The 23,146-nt window shown below is 52.5% G+C and overlaps 1 protein-coding gene across 1 annotated transcript in view; it reads right to left on the bottom strand.

The window, feature by feature from the left end:
• Nucleotides 1-23,146, bottom strand: part of RAI1 (retinoic acid induced 1) — a 310,158-nt gene that overhangs the window by 15,292 nt on the left and 271,720 nt on the right. Inside the window, exon 2 of the mRNA XM_060261048.1 lies at nucleotides 6,296-11,975. Within this exon, the coding sequence (XP_060117031.1) occupies nucleotides 6,296-11,959 (5,664 nt within the window). The 5' untranslated portion in view covers nucleotides 11,960-11,975. The remainder of the gene's footprint in view (nucleotides 1-6,295; nucleotides 11,976-23,146) is intronic.

Genomic DNA, 23,146 nt, shown 5'->3' with positions numbered 1-23,146 from the left:
CGGGAGGTTCACACGAAGGGCTTTACACGCATCCCGTGCCCCATTTTAATGAAGTCTTCCTCTAGGCAAGCAAGTACCACTGCTGCAAGCAGGAACAGAAGTTTGGGCAGAGTCAGGAGCCTCATCAGCCCTGTTAAAGCCAAACTGCTGACCAGGTCTTCACTGATTTCAAATCCCCACATCTTCACATTTTTTTTAATCACCTGCCTTTTAAACTGGAGCTGTGATTCTCAAGGAGGCAGTAGGTGCTGCAAACTTTTGGTAGTGGTGTTCAGGTAGGATTGCCAATCCCCAGGTGGGGGCAGAGGATCCCCCGGTTTGGAGGCCCTTCCCTCGATTCAGTCTCATCAGAAAGTGGGAGGAGAGGAGGGAAATGTCTGCTGGGCACTCCATTATTCCCCATGGAGACCAATTCCCAAAGGGGATAATGGACAATTGATCCGCAGGTATCTGGGGCTCTGGGGGCCTGTTTTTTGAGGTAGAAGCACCAAATTGAACATATATGAACATATGAAGCTGCCTTCTACTGAATCAGACCCTCGGTCCATCAAAGTCAGTATTGTCTTCTCAGACTGGCAGCGGCTCTCCAGGGTCTCAAGCTGAGGTTTTTCACACCTATTTGCCTGGACTCTTTTTTGGAGATGCCGGGGATTGAACCTGGGACCTTCTGCTTCCCAAGCAGATGCTCTACCATTGAGCCACCGTCCCTCCCCAAATCTCAGCATAACATCCAGTGCTGCTCCTCGAAATACCCTCCAAGTTTCAAAAGGATTGGACTGGGGGTCCAATTCTATGAGCTCCCCTCTTCTTATTTCCAATGGAGGGAAGGCATTTAAAAGGTGTGCGGACTCTTTAAATGTAATGGCCAGCGCTCCCTTTGGAGTTCAATCCCACTTGTCACAACCTTGCTCCTGGCTCCACCCCCAAAGTCCCCAGATATTTCTTGAATTGGACTTGGCAACCTTATTTTCCGAGTCAAAGTACATATCGGGGTCCAGACATTTGGGACTCGCAAGTGGGTTAGATGGAATGTGGGCTGCAAGGCCAAAACATTGCACCCAGGGCATCCAGGACCAGTGTGTGAGGGGCTGGGGTCAAGGGCAGACATCGCTGGATACCTGCCAAAGCCCTGTGACCTTCAGAGGGTCCCACCCTGTGCAGGAGAAGTGAACGCAGCCTGCCGTTTCTGGATGCAGGCAGCCCGACCTTGGACCCCTGAGCCTACTCACGTTTCCTGCTTCCCTTGGCCTGCGTGCCACTACCACAGGTGGAAGACAGCTCTCCTCCTCTTTCTCCCTGCCTCCTTAGCTGGCTGCTCAGAGGGGGAAGGAACAGTTTTCACCTCCCACCTTATAAGAACATAAGAGAAGCCTTGCTGGATCAGGCCAGCGGCCCCTCCAGTCCGTGTCACATAAGAACATAAGAGAAGCCATGTTGGATCAGGCCAATAGCCCATCCAGTCCAACACTCTGTGTCACATAAGAACATAAGAGAAGCCATGTTGGATCAGGCCAATGGCCCCTCCAGTCCAACACTCTGTGTCACTTAAGAACATAAGAGAAGCCATGTTGGATAAGGCAATAGCCCATCCAGTCCAACACTCTGTGTCACTTAAGAACATAAAAGAAGCCATGTTGGATCTGGCCAATGGCCCATCCAGTCCAACACTCTGGGTCACAAAAGAACATAAGAGAAGTCATGTTGGATCAGGCCAATGACCCATCCAGTCCAACACTCTGGGTCACATAAGAACAGAAGAGAAGCCATGTTGGATCTGGCCAATGGCCCCTCCAGTCCAACACTCTGTGTCACTTAAGAACATAAGAGAAGCCATGTTGGATCAGGCCAATGGCCCCTCCAGTCCAACACTCTGTGTCACAGAAGAACATAAGAGCAGCCATGTTGGATCAGGCCAGCGGCCCATCCGTTCCAACACGCAGTGGCCAAAAATAACCAAGTGCCAACAGGAGGTCCAGATGCTGATCCAATCCCCTCTTGAAGCTGGCTATGCTTGTAGCTGCCACCACCTCCTGTGGCAGTGAATTCCATGTGTTAGTTCTGGTCGCCATGTGTGCAGTTCTGGTCGCCGCACCTCAAAAAGGATATTATAGCATTGGAGAAAGTCCAGAAAAGGGCAACTAGAATGATTAAAGGGTTGGAACACTTTCCTTATGAAGAAAGGTTGAAACGCTTGGGGCTCTTTAGCTTGGCGAAACGTCACCTGTGGGGTGACATGATAGAGGTTTACAAGATAATGCATGGGATAGAGAAAGTAGAGAAAGAAGTACTTTTCTCCCTTTCTCACAATACAAGAACTCGTGGGCATTCGATGAAATTGCTGAGCAGTCAGGCTAAAACGGATAAAAGGAAGTCCTTCTTCACCCAAAGGGTGATTAACGTGTGGAATTCACTGCCACAGGAGGTGGCAGCGGCTACAAGCATAGCCAGCTTCAAGAGGGGATTGGATAAAAATATGGAGCAGAGGTCCATCAGTGGCTATTAGCCACAGTGTGTGTGTATGTGTATATATATATATATATATAAATTTTTTTGGCCACTGTGTGACACAGAATGTTGGACTGGATGGGCCAGTGGCCTGATCCAACATGGCTTCTCTTATGTTCTTATGTAATCACCCTTCGGGTGAAGAAGCGCTTCCTTTTATCCGTTCTAACCCAACTGCTCAGCAATTTCATGGAGTGCCCATGAGTTCTTGCATTGTGAGAAAGGGAGAAAAAGACTTCTGGCTCTCCCTTCTCTATCCCATGCATTATCTTGTAAACCTCTATCATGTCACCTCTCCGTTGACGTTTCTCCAAGCTAAAGAGCCCCAAGCATTTTAACCTTTCTTCATAGGGAAAGTGTTCCAACCCCTTGAATCAAGACAGTAGCAGAAGTTGCTAAGAATGGCAGCCGCCACTAGCCACAGTGGCATGAATGGCTAGATGCCCGCGGCTATTAGAGCCCCAAGCTATGCATCACGAGAGACACCAGGCTGCCAGGGGAAGGAGCAGTCCCTGCGTCACCTCCTCACATTTCCCTGGTAAAAGAAGGCCCGGGCAGACAAGAGGAAAGCAATGGAGGCCAGGACAAGCAGCTGTTCTCTGGGCTGCTCTCACCACTTGCGCCTGGGTGGCAGGATGCCCAACAGCCTCTGCAAATGCTGGGAGATTTATGGAGGGCAGAATTTGGAGAGGCTGTGCGGTCACTTCTGGGTGACTCTCTAGGCTGCCTCCCTATGGTCTTTACCAGGGCTCTTTTTGTAGCAGGAGCTCCTCTGCATATTAGGCCACGCCCCCCTGATGCAGCCAATCCTCCTGGAGCTTACAGGAGGCCCTGTACGAAGAGCCCTGAAAGCTCTTGGAGGATTGGCTACAACAGGGGAGCGTGCCTGACTTGCCTGGTACGGCTGCTGGCGTTGTCACCAAGTTTGCCTCTCTCTGCCTCTCCCCAACCGCTTTGTCCAAGGGGCTTTTGAGAAGGTGTCTGCAGGCTGCCGCAGGGCACTCCGACTCTGAGATAATTTGCAAGGGGGCTCCTGAGAGCAGAGGAGCTCCTGCTACAAAAAGAGCCCTGGTCTTTACTGTAGAGACTAAGGGAACTTCCTGGAGCAGGGGCGTCCAAACTTTGGTTCCGGAGCCACGGGTGGCTCTTTCACACATAGGGTTGCCAAGTCCAATTCAAGAAATATCTGGGGATTTTGGGGGTGGAGCCAGGAGACTTTGGGGGTGGAGCCAAGATCAAGTCTGTGACAAGCATAATTGAACTCCAAAGGGAGTTCTGGCCATCACATTTAAAGGGACGGCACACCTTTTCAATTCCTTCCTTCCATAGGAAATAATGAAGAATAGGGGCACCTTTTTTGGGGGCTCATAGAATTGGACCCCCTGGTCCAATCTTTTTGAAACTTGGGGGGTATTTTGGGGAGAGGCACTAGATACTATACTGAAAATTTGGTGCCTCTACCCCCCAAAAACAGTCCCCCAGAGCCCCAGATACCTGCAGATGATTTTCTATGGGAATAAATCTCCATAGGGAGTAATAGAGTTCCCAGCAGACATTTCCCCTCCCCCCCGCTTTCTGATGACCCTGAAGCGGGGGGAGGGTCTCCAAACCGGGGGATCCCGTGCCCCCACCTGGGGATTGGCAACCCTATTCACACATATCGTGCAACTCTCAAAGCCCTGTTGTCAGCCAACTTGGAGAAGGCATTTGTCTTTTTAAATCACTTCTCTGGCGGCTTGGAGAATGCATTTAAAGTTGTTTTCTTTCCAGTTTTCCCTCCCTCCCCATCTATTTTCCTTCCTCCCCTTCCTTCTCTCCAACATCAAGTGCTCATGTCCTGCGACTCTCAAGCATCTGATGTTTATTCTATGTGGCTCTCGTGTTAAGCAAGTTTGCCCACCCCTGATCTAGCTGGATACTAAAAGTCAGAAACGGGTGGGAGCTCGGGGCCCGTTTTCAAAACCTGGATTTCTCCAGCAATCAAAATCTTGCGCCGGGAAGCCTTCCGTTCCACTGCCGACTTAACGGAATTCACTGCCACGATATACGCAACAGACACTCGGTGACATGATTTGTATGCGACAAATCCACAAAGCGTAGGCTTTTGAGCAGGGCCAGATTAACAATTAGGCCAAGTAAGCACCGGCCTATGGGCCCCCATGCCATCTCCCCCTCCGGTTTCCCCCCTGCTTGCAGCCCTTCCAGCCTGCATGCGCAGCCAGCAAATGAGCCGCTCCTTGCCTGACTTGCCTGGTGAGGCTGCTGCGGGCGTTGTCACCAAGTTTGCCTCTCTCTGCCTCTCCCCGACAGCTTTGTCCAAGGGGCTTTCGAGAAGGGGTCTGCAGGCTGCAGCAGGGACTGTAGGCAGTGGGGCGGGCACTCCGACTCTGAGATAATTTGCAAGGGATTTGCCCCTGAGATTTAGACTGCCTAGCGGCCTCCGCAGAGTTTAATCCGGTACTGCTTTTGAGGAGCTGTGAGCAGTGGCAGTCATATGGACCTTCCGTGTACAGGGGCAGTCTACCTCCGAATATCAGGTTCCTGGAGCCTGAATAACAGAGCTATTTGGGTTGGATAATTTTGGGATGTTGGACTAGACGGACCGTTGCCAAGGACCACCTTTAACCCACAAGGCAAAGGCCTTGATGCAAACCTACGCCTGCCCCCCTCCATTGGCTGCTCCTCCCTTGCCAAATCCTCTTCCCATGAAGTCACTACCCAAAAGGACATGCTTGGGTATCAGGAGGGGTCGTTTTGTAGGAAAATAGGTGGTGGAGCTCATGAGCATCACTCATTAGCATATGCTGCCCCCCCCCCCTCCACCAGCCAACAGCAACCTGATGCAAGAAAGGAGAGCCCCGGGTGAACGAGGTCTGCTTGGGCTGGCTAGAGATCCAGCCAGCCCAAGCAGGCCTTGCTCGCCTGGGGCTTTCCTGGGCTGCCCTCTCCCCCCAGTCAAAAGGCCAGCAAGACACCCAAAATCACATCAGAAGTGGAGAAAGGGTGGCGCGGGCTTCTCCAGGGGTTAATGAAGGCTGATGGGGGCGTGGCAAAGCCCCTGGTGGATGGCTGGCTGGCTGCTCTCCTAACCCAGGGATTGTTATGCAGCTGCACCTACTATTCACTGGAGAAGGTAGGTGGGGAAGAAGAGGGGGAACCCTCAGAAAGGTTGGCTACCAAGTATGGGCAAAATTGGCACCTCCTTCAGAACCAGGGGTGGAATTCGAGCAGGAGCTCCTTTGCATATTAGGCCACACCCCCCCTGATGTCGCCAATTCTCCCAGAGCTTGCAAGGCTCTTCTTTTGTAAGCTCTTGGAGGAATAGCTACATCAGGGGTGTGTGGCCTAATATGCAAAGGAGCTCCTGCTCGAATTCCACCCCTGCTCAGAACCAAGTTTCTCTCTTGCTCTTGATGGAACTTCAAAAGTTTCCAAGCAAAAGTGTGTGTGTGTGGGGGGGGGGGACCTTCACTGGATGGTAGCTGAGCATCAAAAATACCCCCCACTTCCTTCACCAGTGGCAACTGACAAATCCAATGGAGTGGACCGGAAACCGTAACCCTTGTGGCCAGGAAGTATTCCCTGCCCCACCACCCAGCTTCCAATCAAACACCAAAATGGCTGCCATGCTAATGTCCAAGTTGGCTTTCTGGGTGAGGCATCCCAAATTCATTTTGACCCCCTCCCCCCAAAATCAGGGCTTGACCTGCCCCTTTTAGCTTACGTGAGATTGTTCCGCAGCTTTGGTGGCCTACCACCAGAGATCTTACGCTAAGGGCGAGGCTCTTACCGCGTTGGCAGCCATCTTTATTGCCTCTTGAAGTCCATAGAGCTTCCCCGCCACCAGGTAAACCCCAGCTGTCCATATCGCGCAGGCCTCATGGACCCAGTGCTCTTGTGTGTCTCCGACCGACTCCGGAGACGGCGACTCGGCTTTGCCGCACTCGTGCCTCCTGGGCTTCTCGGCAGCCGCCACCGCTGCCACCGCCTCCTCTCCCTCTGTCCTCTCATCGCAGCAGTAGCAGCTTTGTAGTTTCCTAAACATCCCCCTCGAACTGGAGCGGAGAGCACTCTGTTTTGCTGAGTCAGCGCCACTGTCCAACCTTGGCGGTTTTCCACCCGACGACGTACTAGTTGCACAATTATTATCTGTCGCTTTGAGCAGTCGATCTGCCAGAGGAGGCGAAGGAGGCTCTTCGCCCACCCCCTCCACTTTGATCTTCTCTTTCAGCCTCGACTTCTTTTTCGGCAGGCTATCCTCGGGGTAATACGGGCCGCAGAGGTCCCCTTGGTCTTTATAATTGGCCGGGTTCCGGCACAGGCAGCAGACCAGGCAGGTGGCATTGAGGGTCTTGGAGACCACCGGGCCGAGGTGCATGGTGGACGACAGAGGTAGGATTGCCTGGGGCTGCAAATGGGCAGTCCTGAAAAGTCCGCCCTGACCGGACGAAGAACGTTCGTTGTGGAGCTTGGCCTCTTCGGCTGGGCAGTTGACAATGGTGCAGGTGGTGACGAACTCATCCCGCTTCTCGACTCGGACGTACGGGGAGAAAGGGGGCGCCCGGCTATCTGCCCTCAGCCGTTTGCACGATACGTACTTCAGCCGGATTTCTGGCTCGGTGGGGCTCAGCAGCGGGTTCTGCTGTTGGTGCCGCCTCTTGGCCCGGCTCTTACACCTCGAGGGCACGCTTTTGGCCTTCCGGCGGCTGAGGCGCTTCCTTTGTCTCTTCGTGTAGCCGTTGTAGTTTGAGTGGTTGGCACGCTGCTTCTGCGCCCGGGTTTGGGCCTGGGAGGCTTTCCCCTCTGAGCTCTCGGCGCTGCCGAAGCCTTTGTCCTCGGCCTTGGGTTTCTTCCCCTCTCTTTGTCTCTCTTCTACTTTCCCTCCTGCTGCCCCCGCCGCCACCTTCTCTCTGGACACCAGCAGCAGAGTGGGGCTCAAGTGAGGGCACTTGTCCAAGCTATTTTTGGCTGCCCGGAAAGCCGCAGCTTTCCCTTTTCTGTTCCTTTTCTTGGGCAGCAGGCCGGTGCCGTTGGTAGCCATGCTGTCGCTGCTGTGCTGCAGCGTCTCGGGAGATGAATAGGCCTCACCCTTGAAACAGTTGGAGGACAGTTTCTTACTGTTCATTAGTTTCCCTCTGAAGGATCTGTTGTTCGGGTTTCTGCATAATTGCTCGGCTGCCGGAGCGGCAGGAGCCTTTTGTGACACGGCTGAGTTTAATGGTCTGGCTTCTCCCACTGCTGGGGTTACGCTTGCATTCTTTGAGGCCTGCTCCCTCTCTGGTAGGGAAGGGCTCAGAGGATTACTGTGCGAGGTGGCGGTGGCGGCGATGGCCGCCGAGACAGCCACGGCGGCGGTTTTGCAGGCGAACTTTTTCAAATTGGGAGAGGTTATCTTCTGGACAATGGCTTCCAGCTTCAAGCCCCTGCCTTTCCTTGGGGGCAGCACTTTTGTCTTGATGGCTCCCTGGAAGGCGGCTCGGGAGGTGATTTTTATGCAGACGGCGGGGGAATCTTTCACCAGAGGGGATTTCGTCAAGGTCTCACAGGAATTCTTGGAAACCACTTTTGCTTTGGGGGCCGAGGACAGCCTCTTCAACAAGCTGGGATCAGCTTCAGTCTTTTCATCCTTCTCGATGCTGCTCTGACTACTACTCCTCAAAACCAAATTCCTTTTCTTAGCAGGAACTGGGGGGATGAAGGTGGACTTCCTTTTCAAGGCATGAAGTGGCCGCTCGGACAATTTGGCGCTGATTCCTGGCCTGGCTTTAGCCAGCTTCACTCTCTTGCTCAGCTTGCTCTCTTTTGGAGCCTGGCTTTGAGGGGTCAACTTGCAGGGGCCGGGCAGGTGGCTGTTGGGATGGAGCTTCTTGCTTGGTTTCCCATTCTTGAGCTCCATGTCCAAGGAGCTCTTCTCTCTCCTTCGCTTGGTGTAGAACACCGCCTGAGTCCGGGTGCGGGAGCGGAGGATCATGGACTGTTGATCTTTCATTTCTGTCTCTTGTGGATCGGCTTCTTTGGCCTTCTGACTATCTGGATCTTCATTCTGCACCACGTCAGGGATTAGTGAAGGAGCTGGATCGCTTGGCTTTGGAGAAGGCTTCCCATTGGCCTTCCTGGCTTTGAAAGCAGCTCTTGGTTTTACCGCACAAGGCGGCTTCTTGCCCAGCTTTTCTTGAAGGGCCGAGGCCTTGGAGCCTTCCAGAGGGTCCGGTATCCTGGGCTCAGTCAAGGCAGTGAATGAACGAGTACACATCCGAGCAGGCAAACCCTCAGCTGGAAACCTTGGTGTCTGCCCATGGGCGCTCTTACTTGGCATTTCAATCAGATTGTTGGGCCCTGAACATGCGTTGGCCACTACGCCCGCTGCCTGGGTGGCTGTACAAGGGCTCGCCATGGGCTTCTCCATTTCTTCTCCCCCCGACAACCTGCTGAGGACTTTCTTACTCCGAAGACTTTTGCCCAAAGAGGTTGGTTCCGATACACTGAGACCCTTTTCTGGAGGAATTGGTTTCTTTGCTGGCAAGGCTGCTGGAGTTTCTGTCTTTCCAGGAAGGGGCTCTTCACCTCCCACTGCCTCCTCCTCCGGCTTCAAGTGAGACAGAGACGATTCAAACCAACTTTTCACCTTTGTTTCAGTCCCGACGGCTGGGCCTAAAAGGATGACGGACTGATCCGACAAGTGAGAGGAGGGAGCTGTATTCTCCTTCCCAACCGCATTTGCTGATTCTTCCGCCGAACCTGGTGTTTCTTGGAGGGAAAGAGCTGGGGCATTCTCGGCAGGCTTGGGCGTGAACGAGTCGTAAGTCATAGATTTTTGCTCGGATCCAGCTAGATCACACAGAGAGGAATACTCTTCCGGTTCCAAATCAGATTCCTTCAGGTCTGGCGAGGACATCATTGGGAGTTCGCTGAAGTCTCCACCTGAACAGGAATGCCTCGTCGTGTCCTCAAGCCAACGTTCATTGTCTGTTCTAGTGGCCTCATCATATGTTAAGTTCTCGCCCTTGTTGGCTTGCTGCTGACTGAACATCTCAGCAGTCTCAGCTGGCTGTTCACTGTCGCAAAGGCTGAGGCAGCAAGTGTTTTTTTTCTCCTCGCAACTCTCGCTCAGCTTGCCGGAAAACAAACTTTTGGGAAGGTCAGAGGCTTGAAGGCTTGACCCGAGCTCTTTCCACGTGTCGCTGAGGTTCTCATCTGGCCAGTCAAAATTCTCCATGGCATTTTCGGAACCCACGGAATTAGCTGTAGCGTTTGAGTAGCAGCTGAAGGTTGTGGCTTCGGAGCTGGAGGTGACAGTTGAGATGTTGGGTTTGGTGGGGTACCCTACCGAGCTGGTCGTTTTTATGGAACTCTTGGTGTCTGCTGCCGTAAATGCCACCTGGGAGTTGTCGTAAACCTCCTCGGTGAAGTTCTTTTGGTTATTCCCTCCCAAGGTTTTGTCTAACTTCAGAGGTTCTGTGAGGGTACTTGAGTCCCCTTGGTTGGACCATGGGCTCTTGACCACTGAGTCCAGGCAGGTTCTGTGATTCTGGAAGGGGGATTTGTCAGGGTCTTTACTCGGCACAGGAGAATTGGCCCAGCCTTTGTCTGTTTTCTCGTTGATCGCATCTTGCAAACCGATTATCTCAGATGCAAGCTCCTCTTGGGAAAGGGCACTGAGGAGCAGTCTGGGACAGTCCCTCTCAGTGGCAACAAACTTGGTAAAGGTCTCCAGCGGCAGGCTGGTGTGGATGCTTTGGAAGGAATCATCCGACTTGGTTGACATGTCGTCTGGAGATGTCACCGAGCAAGTGGAAACAGACTCAGGTTTGGTCTTGGAGTTGCTGTTGACGCGGGCTGGGCTGCGGCTTTGATTGCAATATAGGAAGCCCCTCTCCAGTTGGTCTTCAGACCCGCTCAGGTAATCAGCCTCCTGGGTTTCAGCGTGGACAGACTGTGGGGTGCTGAGGGGGTCGGATAGAGGAGTCCCTGCTTGCTCGGCAGAGTAATTATTACCTTCGGGGCTGCAGTGCTGACTTTTGAGCTGCTCCGGAGTCCTAGGGGAATTTTTGAGACCTTTCTTCTGAGCTATCCCTGTGGACTTGGAAAGCAGAAGCTGCTGGACAGTATTGGAAATGTTCTCGACTTGAGAGGTGAGCGCACTCAGGCTCTGAAGGCTCAAATCTGACAGGAGGTTCTCAGGGATCTTCTCCTTCTGCAAGTTCTTGCAATTTCCAGCGGGCTGAGTGTCCGGGCTTGCCCCGTCCGTCGGCGAAGGGTTTAGCAAAGGCATGAAGTGGCTGTGGTCAGCGAGGCTGGCTGGGAATGCCCCCGTGCTTAGAGACTGTTGGCTGTATTGGAAGTTCTCCAAGTTAGGCATTAATGGGGAAGGGGTGGAACTATATGATGGTGACCGGCCGACTGAGCGAGCGGGGGAATGGCTGGAATTGGGGCTAAAGGTTTGGTAATACTGGTCCGGTGTCCTCACGGGAGCATCAGGTTGGCAGTAGCTCTGGCCTGGCTGGTTGTAATGTTGGTACTTTGCCAGGCTTTGATAGTGAAGCGCTTCCTGTGCATGGTGCCTCCCTTGCAGGGACTGTTGCTGCTGCTGCTGCTGCTGCTGCTGGTCGTAACTGATACGGTTAGCCTGGTAGCCGTGCAGACTCTGGACCCTTTGCCCAGCCGGCAGGGTAGCAGCATTTCCAAGAGCCCTTTCATGGGGCGGCGGAGGTGGTGCAGAGGGAGCGTTACAGCTTTTGTAGGAATGCGTGGCTTGGCTCCCACTTTGGACCGAGGAATACGTCGAGGAAGGTGGGAACGACTGGGAATGTTGGGGGAAATGGGCGCCCTGTGGAAACGGCATGGGGGAAGAGACGTCATTCTGGAGCTTCTGCCGGGGGAGCTTGGAATACGTCAAGGTTGACTGCGGCTGCGGTGGCGGCGGCTGCTGCTGCGGGAGGTGTAAAGAGTGAGTTCGGAACGGGAGCTGAGGGGCTTGCTCGTGGTACTGCCTGTTGCCCGAGGGAGTAGCTGTCTTTTTCATCAAGTTCTCCTCATACTTAGCCACTCCTCCCGGTAAAGGTTGCGGTGGCGGTGGCTGCTGCTGCTGCGACCCCCAAGCCTGCAGGCCCTCCTCCCCGGAATAGCGGGCTGGGTAGGGGCTGTTCTCTTGGACAGTGTAATTTGGAAAGGATGACGGCCTGCCCTGCAGCTGTTGGCCACGTAATTGCTTATTTCCCCGGTGGTACTTCTCCACGGTGCTGTTCTCGCCGTACCCTTGGTAAGGCAGCTGCGGCGGCGGCTGCGGCGGCGGCTGGCCATAGTACTCCTTTGCCACCAGCCGTTGCCGTTCACAGTGCGGGCCCGCTTGGCTGTGATGTCTGTAATTCTCCAGGCGTGATGAATCTTGCGAAGAAGTCGGCTGGTAGTTCGGCTGGTTGCCGTGGAAACCACACCTTTCGCGAAAGGACTGCATGGCCGGGTGTCGTTATCTACGAAGAGAAGCAGAGAGACAAGCCGATTCAAATGACTGCCTCTTTCTCCCCCTTTCTCCCCGCTTACATATTTTTTGCCTTTTAGAAAAGCGAAACAAAAACACAACACAGTGTGTGTGTGTGTGTGGCTTTTTATTTTAAAAAAATGCTGGAAGGAAAGGCCACTGCTGTCAAAAACTGGACCTGGGCAAGGCTCTGACTCAAAACAAGGGAGAGGCGAAGACAACAACATCTCCTGTTGTTCCTCACCAGCTATTTTCTGCTCATCCAGGGTGATACTGAAGGGAGACACTGAGACTCAGATAAGCCTGGGAAAGGAGGGAGCCTGTAGCATTCACTGGGGCATTGCGACCCGCTCCTTGATACCCTTCCCCTGCGTGTGTTCACCCACCCTCCACCATCTCACAAATGAAAATGGGGATGTGATTGTGAATATCCGAAGGACCACTTCGCAAACCTCCGCACCTCCCACCAACACGCACTGTAAGATGGAGAGACAAAACTACCTCATACGGGATCAGACCCTTGGTCCGTTGAGGTCAATACTGTCCGCTCCAGGGCTTTTTCTGTAGCAGGAACTCCTTTGCATATTAGGCTACACCCACCCCCCTCCGATTTAGCCAATCCTCCAAGAGTTTACAGTAGACCCTGTCCTAAGAGCCCTCGAAGCTCTTGGAGGATTGGCTACATCAGGGGGTGTGGCCTAATATGCAAAGGAGCCCCTGCTAGAATTCCAAGCTCTTGGAGGATTGGCTACATCAGGGGTGTGTGGCCTAATATGCAAAGGAGCCCTTGCTAGAATTCCAAGCTCTTGGAGAATTGGCTACATCAGGGGTGTGTGGCCTAATATGCAAAGGAGCCCCTGCTAGAATTCCAAGCTCTTGGAGGATTGGCTACATCAGGGGGTGTGGCCTAATATGCAAAGGAGCCCCTGCTTGAATTCCAAGCTCTTGGAGGATTGGCTACATCAGGGGGTGTGGCCTAATATGCAAAGGAGCCCCTGCTAGAATTCCAAGCTCTTGGAGGATTGGCTACATCAGGGGGTGTGGCCTAATATGCAAAGGAGCCCCTGCTAGAATTCCAAGCTCTTGGAAGGTTGGCTACATCAGGGGTGTGTGGCCTAATATGCAAAGGAGCCCTTGCTAGAATTCCAAGCTCTTGGAGGATTGGCTACATCAGGGGTGTGTGGCCTAATATGCAAAGGAGCCCCTGCTAGAATTCCAAGCTCTTGGAGGATTGGCTACATCAGGGGGTGTGGCCTAATATGCAAAGGAGCCCCTGCTAGAATTCCAAGCTCTTGGAGGATTGGCTACATCAAGGGGTGTGGCCTAATATGCAAAGGAGCCCCTGCTAGAATTCCAAGCTCTTGGAGGGTTGGCTACATCAGGGGTGTGTGGCCTAATATGCAAAGGAGCCCCTGCTAGAATTCCAAGCTCTTGGAGGATTGGCTACATCAGGGGGTGTGGCCTAATATGCAAAGGAGCCCCTGCTAGAATTCCAAGCTCTTGGAGGATTGGCTACATCAGGGTGTGTGGCCTAATATGCAAAGGAGCCCCTGCTAGAATTCCAAGCTCTTGGAGGATTGGCTACATCAGGGGGTGTGGCCTAATATGCAAAGGAGCCCCTGCTAGAATTCCAAGCTCTTGGAGGGTTGGCTACATCAGGGGGTGTGGCCTAACATGCAAAGGAGTTCTGCTACAAAAAAAAGCCCTGTTCCACTCGGACTGGCAGTGCTTCTCCGGAGTCTCAGGCAGAAGTCTTTTACATCCCCCAGTACCTCATCCTGCCAGCATCTGTCTGGGGTTTCAGGTGGGATTCTTTTGCATCACCCACTACCTGATCCATTTAACCCGAGATGCGGGGGGTGGAACCTTCCACATGCCAAACAGACACTCTACCACTGAGCCACAGCACCTTCCCGAATGCAAAAGTCAGTACTGTCTACTCAGAGAGACAGCAGATCTTTCGGGTCTTAGGATCTTTCTCGTCATCCGTCACCCAGTACTTGATTCTTTTATTTGGAGATGCTGGGGATTGAACCTGGGACCTTCTGCATGCCAAACATGAAGAAGATATTGGATTTATAGCCTGCCCTATACTCTGAATCTCAGAGTGGTTGCAATCTCCTTTACCTTCCCTCCCCCACAACAGACACCCTGGGAGGCGGGTGGGGCTGAGAGAGCTCTCACGGCAGCTGCCCTTTCAAGGACAACTCCTGCGAGAGCTATGGCTGACCCAAGGCCATTCCAGCAGCTGCAAGTGGAGGAATGGGGAATCAAACCCGCTTCTCCCAGATAAGAGTCTGCACACTTAATCACCACACCAAACTGACTCTATCGATGGGAAGAAGACCAGCGAGATTTATATCCCATGATCTCAGAATCTCAGAGTGGTCACAATCTCCTTTTCCTTCCCTCCCCCACAACAGACACCCTGTGCGGTGGGTGGGGCTGGAAGGGCTCTCACAGCAGCTGCCCTTTCAAGGACAACCTCTGCCAGAGCTCTGGCTGACCCAAGGCCATTCCAGCAGCTTTAAGTGGAGGAGTGGGGAATCAAACCCGGTTCTCCCAGAGAAGAGAGCTCTGGCTGACCCAAGGCCATTCCAGCAGCTGTAAGTGGAGGAGTGGGGAATCAAACCCGGTTCTCCCAGATAAGAGAGCTATGGCTGACCCAAGGCCATTCCAGCAGCTTTAAGTGGAGGAGTGGGGAATCAAACCCGGTTCTCCCAGAGAAGAGTCCGCGCACTTCACCACTATGCCAAAGAGGCTCCACCAGCAAGCCATGGGCCCTTCCTCAAGACAGGTCCTTACTTTCTGCCAGCTGCACATACCACACCGTGCTTTGCTGTTGCCTCTCCTGGACTCATTTAAAAGCCAAGAGGGTTTTCATGTTGTCCCAGTGCCAAACAATATTTGCAGACAGCCATCATTCTACATCGGGGTGGGGAACCTCCGTCCCGAGGGCCGTGGTCACTTGGTGTGGCCCTCAGGGATTACTGGGCTGAACCGAGCCATGTGGGATCCTTCCTGGGGTCTGGCTGGTCAGCGAGGATCATGGGGCCCAGCCGTGCTGTGCAGCAGCCTCCCTAGGGCCAGGCAGGGATCGCAGGGCCCAGATGTACTGTGCGGCAGCCTCCCTGGGGCCTGGCTGGCTGGCTAGAATTGCTGCAGGGCCTGAAAAAGTTACTGTCCCCGTTCAGTTTGTACTTGATTATCCTAGATGGTGTGGCCTAATATGCTAATGAGTGTGTGACCTAATATGCTAATATTAGGGGATGTGGTCTAATATGCTACTGAGTTCCTGCTGGGCTTTTTCTACAAAAAAGCCCTGGACCTATGCATTTTCCTAGGGTGGCAGGCCAGGGGTGTGTGTGTGCGTGCATGTCCGTACGCCAGAATAGCTCTCCCCACATGCCTTCAAATAGAAAAACAATTATTTTGCATTAATTTTGCTGGCCTGAATCATTCTGCCTTAGCGGAGCAGTTTTTTAAGTTGATAATTTTTTATGGCCCACGAATGATGTTATAAATATCCATATGGACCTTGACAGAAAAAGGGTTCTCCACTCCTGTTCTACATTATGCGATTTCAGCAGTGGCAGGATGAGAAATGGGTGACTGTTGACTGTGGGGGCGGGGCTTAAGTGCTCACGGGTGCAAATGTCCACACATGCACACAAAACACATCCATTTAGGTTGCCACCCTCCAGGTGGGGCCTTAGGCTTCCCAACCCTCCCGCCCTGGCTGGGGACTCCCGAATTTTCAGCCTCCTCCCCCGCTCTTAAAAAGTCTGGGGGCGGGGGAGAGAGAACATATCTGCAGGAATCATGTTTTACAGCTTGGGATCCGTTTTTAAGGCTGCACAGGAAACAGGAACGGCCCCTCCCTTTCTTTTCCTGTGCAGTCTTACTTTCGTTTTCACAGCCAGCAAATTCTGCTTGAAGAAGACCAAGTACGGTAAGTGTTTGTGTGTGTGTGTGAGAGAGAGGGAGGGGGCAGGGAGGGGGGAATTCCCTGGTATGGAGGCCCCCCCCTTTAGAAAGCGTGGGGGGGGGAAGGAAATGTCTACTAGGCACTCTATTATTCCCTATGGAGAACGATTCCCATAGAGAATCATAGGGAATTGATCCATGGGTATTGGGGGCTCTGGGGGGGCTATTTTTTGAGGTAGAGGCACCAGATTTTTAGTATAGCAGCTAGTGCCTCTCTCCAAAATACCCCCCAAGTTTCAAAAATATTGGACCAGAGGGTCCAATTCTATGAGCCCCAAAAGATGGTGCCCCTATCCTTAATTATTTCCTATGGAAGAAAGGCATTTAAAAAGGCATGCTGTCCCTTTAAATGTGATGGCCAGAACTCCCTTGGAGTTCAATTATGCTTGTCACATCCTTGTTCCTGGCTCCACCCCCAAAGTCTCCTGGCTCCACCCCCAAATTCCCCAGATTTTTCTTTAATTGGACTTGGCAAGCCTATGGGGCCTGGAAATCAGTTCCCCCGGGGAAAACGGCAACTTGGGGGAGTGGGGTCTTTGGCATTACCCTCTCCAAACGCTGCTGTCCCCAAGCTCTACCCTGAAATCTCCAGGAACTTCCCAACTTGGAGCTGGTGACCCTGATTTTCCCTCGTGGAGACTAAATTCTGGAGAGGAATCTAGAACCTTACAGGAAGAACATCCCAACAAGCCTACACAGGGACAGTGATCTGATGAGACTCCCTAGGACTGCACAGGACCGAAGCTACATGTTTTTTGTAGGGGGGCAAAATTAAAAAATGGTGCTCCCTTATGGGCCCATTCTACCTTATGGGCCCACAGAATATAATGGACTCCATACCCAATTTGGCGCCCCCCCTCCGGTGGCGCCCAGGGCAAGCACACCCCTCTGCCCCCCCAGCTCCGGCCCTGCGACTGCAAGAAGATCCAATCAGTCAGTCCGAAGGGAAATGAACCCTGACTGTTCCCTGGAAGGTCGGATGCTGAAGCTGAAGCTCAAATGCTTTGGCCACCCAATGAGAAGGGAGCACTCCCTGGAGAAGACTCTTGAGAGTCCCTTGGACTGCAAGAAGATCCAGTCAGTCAGTCCTGAGGGAAATCAACCCTGACTGTTCCCTGGGAGGTCAGATGCTGAAGCTGAAGCTCAAGTACTTTGGCCACCCAATGAGAAGGGAGCATTCCCTGGAGAAGACCCTGATGCTGGGAAAGACAGAAGGCAAAAGAAGAAGGGGACGGCAAAAGAGGAGGTGGCTGTATTGTGTATTGAGTTCACAATACAAGAACTCGTGGGCATTCGATGAAATTGCTGAGCAGACAGGTTAAAACGGATAAAAGGAAGTCCTTCTTCACCCAAAGGGTGATTCACATGTGGAATTCACTGCCACAGGAGGTGGTGGCGGCCACAAGTATAGCCACCTTCAAGAAGGGTTTAGATAAAAATATGGAGCAGAGGTCCATCAGTGGCTATTAGCCACAGTGTGTGTATATATATATAAAAAATTTTTTGCCACTGTGTGACACAGAGGGTTGGACTGGATGGGCCATTGGCCTGATCCAACATGGCTTCTCTTATGTGACTCAGAGTGTTGGACTGGATGGGCCATTGGCCTGATCCAACATGGCTTCTCTTATGTGACTCAGAGTGTTGGACTGGATGGGCCATTGGCCTGATCCAACATGGCTTCTCTTATGTGACTCAGAGTGTTGGACTGGATGGGCCATTGGCCTGATCCAACATGGCTTCTCTTATGTGACTCAGAGTGTTGGACTGGATGGGCCATTGGCCTGATCCAACATGGCTTCTCTTATGTGACTCAGAGTGTTGGACTGGATGGGCCATTGGCCTGATCCAACATGGCTTCTCTTATGTTCTTATGTCACTAACACGGATTTGAGCAGACAATTGGAGGATGGTGGAAGACAGGAGGGCCTTGCGTGAATTGGTCCATGGGGTCGCAAAGAGTTGGATGCTTCAGAACAACAAAAAAGAAAATCAGGGTCTCACAGAATTGGAAGGGATCTCCAGAGTTATCTTGTCTAAGCCTTTGCACAATGCAGGAAATTCACAAATACCTCTCCACAGGGCTCTTTTTTGTAAGCTCTTGGAGGATTGGCTGCATCAGGGGTGTGTGGCCTAATAGACAAAGGAGCTCCTGCTACAAAATGACCCCTGCCTCCTCCCCTCCACACCCCCAATGACCCCTTCATGATGCCCCGAAGATGGCAAAAAAAAAAAAAAAACCCTCCAGGTTCCCTGGTCAGACTGGCTTGGAGAAAAATTGTTGCCTGATCCCAAAGTGGCAAATAGCATTTCCCAGGGTACGTAAGAAAGGGCCACGAGAACTAAGCGCTGATGCAGCCCTCCCTGCCCTCCTTCTCAGAGTATGTCAAGACAGAGAGCTCACAGGTATGAATAGGCAAATAAAGACAGAACGCTCTGTGAGGGTTTTTGCTAATGCATGTAATACCAAAACAATTTTTATACTAAACAATATCCAATAGTATTCTAAAAATTCTCTTTTACAAAAAAATCGTAGAATGTTCTTTTTTTCGTTCGCAGAGCTACGCGAAGTCCAAGAAATCCCAAAATGGATACGACCGCCTCCCGAATCAGGTGTGGCTGCAAACGGACTGCGCTTCTGTCCTCTTTTCGGAGTTTCCTTCGTCGGGCTGCTCACCAAAGGGGTAAATCATTTCAATTGGCTGTGCTCTTGTCTCCGATGGGTCTGGCTCAATGCTCCTATTTGCCCTGGGCCCTTTCAAGAGAAACTCCGAAAAGAGGACAGAAGCGCAGTCCGTTTGCAGCCGGTTGTATCTGTTTTGGAATTTCTTGGACTTTGTGTAGCTCTGCAAGCAAAGAGAGAAGATTGTACAATTTTTATGTAAAAGAGCATTTTTGGAATACTATCGAATACTGTTTAGTATAAAAATTGTTTTGGTATTACATGCATTAGTAAAAACCCTCACAGAGTGCTCTATCTTCATTTGCCTCCTTCTCAGGGTAGCTGGAAAACAGATGCCTGCTGCGTTATTCACCACCCCTCTTCATAGTTTCAAGATGAGCTTTAGCACTGAAGCAGGTCCCGCTGATGTGACCTTGGAGATGCGGTAAGACAAAGAGGCGCTGGGGTCAGACAGGAAGGAAATGAGCCCCATTTCCTGTTCTCTCCAGCAACCCAGACCTCCGGGCATTGGGTGGGATCTAAAGAGCTAGCGCTCCCTGTGTTTTCCCATCCTGTCTGCCAGTTGCCGCCTCCTGAAAAATCACTTAGCAGACAGAGTCTTCCCCTCCCCCTACATGCACACCTTCCTTGGGGATTTCAGGGTTTTATCATCCTGTTACAGTGCCGGAGAGCTATTCCGTTTGCAGACTCCTAAGATCTGGCTTGGATGCGCTTCCAACTGCCCGTCCCACTCCCCCCCCCCCCTGCAACAGTGATATCTCCCGACTGACGTGCTCTGCTATTGGTGCAGGACCATCTGGAATCTGTCTGCTCCTCACAACAGACGTCGATTAGGGGAGCAGCGAAGAACAGCAGTGATAAAAACAGTCCAGGGCTTTGAAGCCCTTGACTGCGGTTGGAAGGAGCGGGGGGGGGGGGGGGGGACCAGCTTTCCTGTTTCTAAGGGGGGAGGGGGGTTGTTGACAAGATGCAGATTCTGGGGAAGGAAACAGGATGCAGTGGAGATGGATGGATCCTTGCTGCACTGCGCGGTCGAGAAGGCCATTCTACACGTATCCATGGGGAACCGAAATGTCTGATTTGGGGTCCCCCCCGGTTTGCTTTGCACTTTAGGCGAAATGGGCTTCTTTTGTAACGGAGCCTGCCAGAGCGCAGCTCCACCTGGGCTGGCCAGGGCTCTGGTAGAAGAGGGCAGGCGATTGCTGCCAGGCCGGCAACGTTCAAAATCTGGGCTGGCCAGGGCTCTGGTAGAAGAGGTCAGGCGAGCGCTCCCAGGCCGGCAACGTTCAAAACCTGGGCTGGCCAGGGCTCTGGTAGAAGAGGTCAGGCGAGCGCTGCCAGGCCGGCAACGTTCAAAACCTGGGCTGGCCAGGGCTCTGGTAGGAGAGGGCAGGCGAGTGCTGCCAGGCCGGCAACGTTCAAAACCTGGGCTGGCCAGGGCTCTGGTAGGAGAGGGCAGGCGAGTGCTGCCAGGCCGGCAACGTTCAAAACCTGGGCTGGCCAGGGCTCTGGTAGGAGAGGGCAGGTGAGTGCTGCCAGGCCGGCAACGTTCAAAACCTGAGCTGGCCAGGGCTCTGGTAGGAGAGGGCAGGTGAGTGCTCCTAGGCTGGCAACGTTCGCTGGCCGGGCTCACGGGGCCAAGGAGAGCTGCAGCGCGGCTTCCTGGAGCTCCTGCTGGGCTTTTCTTTAAAAACCAAAAAAAAGCCCTGAATACCCATAACAATCGAACTGAGCGTGCAGTCTGCCCAAAGGGGGAGGAGGAAGCTAGTCAAATGTTAAAATCATGATCAGAATATTCACCAACCCCCACACAACCTCCCAACGCACAGCTACAGGTTTATGTTCCATCTCATGATGCTGCTCAATACAGAACTGGGGGCTGGGGAGGGGAGGCTATGGCTCAGTGGAAAAGCCTCTGCTTGGCATGCAGAAGGTCCCAGGTTCAATCCCCGTCATCTCCAGTTAAAAGGACCAGGCAGGAGATGATGGGAAAGACCTTGACCTGAGACCCTGGCTCACTGGCAGAGCCTCTGCTTGGCATGCAGAAGGTCCCAGGTTCAATCCCCGGCATCGCCAGTTAAAAAGGACCAGGCAGGAGAAGATGTGAAAGACCTCTGCTCGAGACCCTGGAGAGCTGCTGCCAGACTTAGACAGTACTCTGATGGACCAAGGGTCTGATTCAGTAGAGGGCAGCTTCATGTATTCACGCATGTTGACTTGAAGCTGGTGACTTGGAGAATGCATTCAAAGTTAAAGTTGCTTTCTTTCCCTCCCTCCCTTCCTTGCGACTCTCAAATATCTGATGCTTATTCTCTGTGGGGATTCCCCACTCCTCCACTTGCAGCTACTGGAATAGCCTTGGGTCAGCCATAGCTCTCGCAGAGTTGTCCTTGAAAGGGCAGCTTCTGTGAGAGCTCTCTCAGCCCCACCCACCTCACAGGGTGTCTGTTGTTGGGGGAGAAGATAAAGGAGACTGTGAGCCACTCTGAAACGCTGTCCTTGAAAGGCAGCTTCTGTCAGAGCTCTCTCAGCCCCACCTTGTCTGTTGTGGGGGAGGAAGGTAAAGGAGATTGTGAGCCACTGAGACTCTGAGATTCGGAGTGGAGGGTGGGATATAAATCCAATATCTTCATCTTATCTTCGTCTTCGCTTCCCTGCCGGAAGAAAGTTAGCTCTTCTGGAAAGGTTGCAGCAATCCTTCGTTTCCCCCCACCCCCGCTTGGCCCCACCTCCATTTTGACAGGAGCTGAGAAAGTCGGACAACTTTGCGAGGGTGGCTTCTCTCCGCCTTCCGTCTGCCTGCCTTGCACATAACCGCGCAAACGACGTCCCGGCCTTTGCGAGTCCCAGATTGCTTTCGTTTCACGCAGCGCATCCCGTGGAGATCATTAGCGTCCCTGCATCTCATGCTCACTTATTTATTTATTTGCAAAAAGAGAGAGGGAGAACGAAGGCCGAAAAACATGCGCTTTAGGGGGAACAACAACGGATATGAACAACGCATTTCTTCTGCATCTAAATTCCAGCCCAGTGGCACCTTTGAGACCTGGAAGGTTTTCGGTCTGTGAGCTTTCAAGACTCAAAGCTCCCTTTGTTAGATACTAGATTTGAGTCCAGGGGCATTTAGAGACCAAGAAGACATTCGGGGTATAAGCTTTTGACAGTTAAAGCTCCTCCAAAGCTTCTACACTGAAAATTAGGTTGATCTCTAAGGCGCTACTGGATTCAAGTCTAGCTGTTCTACTGCAGACCGACGGCTACCCTCTGAAACTGGCATTTATTGGGGTGAGCTTTCTGATTGGATCTGGTGCGTGCAAGCTGGATCTGGTGCACAAAAGCGTGTGGCCTAGAGGTGCCAAGTCCCTCCGCCGTTTGTGGCGGGGGACTTGTTCTTTGCGTGCATGGTGCGATGACGTCAACCTAGGGTCGCTCTGGAACTCACGATCAAAACTCTATGGTACCATAGAGTTTTTAGTGCAAGTTTTTAGCGCAAGGGGAGGGATGGTGGCTCAGTGGTAGAGCACCTGCTTGGGAAGCAGGTCCCAGGTTCAATCCCTGGCATCTCCAAAAAAGGGTCCAGGCAAAGAGGTGTGAAAAACCTCCGCTTGAGACCCTGGAGAGCCGCTGCCAGTCTGAGAAGACAATACTGACTTTGATGGACCAAGGGTCTGATTCAGTATAAGGCAGCTTCATATGTTCAAATCCTAGAGCATCACACCAGAAATGCTGTAGGATTTCCAATAAAACTCTATTGTACCACAGAGTTTTTAGCATGAGTCCTAGAGCGTCCCTGGCACGATGATGTCACTTCCAGGTGACTTCATTATGCCGGGGATAGCACACACCGATGGGGCTTTTGGGGGGTGGGGCTCCTTCTGGTGGTCTGGTCCTTTTCAGCAGGTTGGGGCCCTCCAGTGTGGCTAGGGCTTTCCTTTGCATATTAGGCCACACAGTCCTGATGTAGCCAATCCTCTAAGAGCTTCTACAGATCTTAGTACAGGGCCTTCTGTAAGCTCCAGGAGGATTGGCTACATCAGGGGTGTGTGGCCTAATATGCAAAGGAGGTCTTGTTGAATTCCTTACAGGGCTCTTAGAACAGGGCCTACTGTAAGCTCTTGAAGGACTGGCTACATCAGGGGTGTGTGGCCTCATATGCAAAGGAGTCCCTGCTACAAAAGAAGTCCTGTGTGCAACCCTGTCATGTGATCATCTTGGAAGTGTCCCTTCGCGACTCCAGCTGGCCTTTGCTCTGAGAAACACGCTGCCTTGCCTTTCTGCCCAGTCTTATCCCCTTTCATCTCCTCCCCTTCCCCCCTCCCAATTCGTTTTTAACTCCGCTCTCCTGCATTACAGCCGGATTCCCCCAAAGCGCACCAGCAGCTGGAATGCTTTTAAAGCATATATCTCCCTGAAAAGACAGTTCAATTAAAACACGGCAAAGAGCCTTATGGGCTGTAGCAACCTGGCACATGAATCCTGGCTCTTCTTCCTTT

Source organism: Heteronotia binoei, chromosome 20, assembly GCF_032191835.1.
Source record: "Heteronotia binoei isolate CCM8104 ecotype False Entrance Well chromosome 20, APGP_CSIRO_Hbin_v1, whole genome shotgun sequence".
NCBI classification, from domain to species: Eukaryota; Metazoa; Chordata; class Lepidosauria; order Squamata; family Gekkonidae; genus Heteronotia; species Heteronotia binoei.
This window is presented reverse-complemented; position numbering and strand designations above follow the sequence as displayed.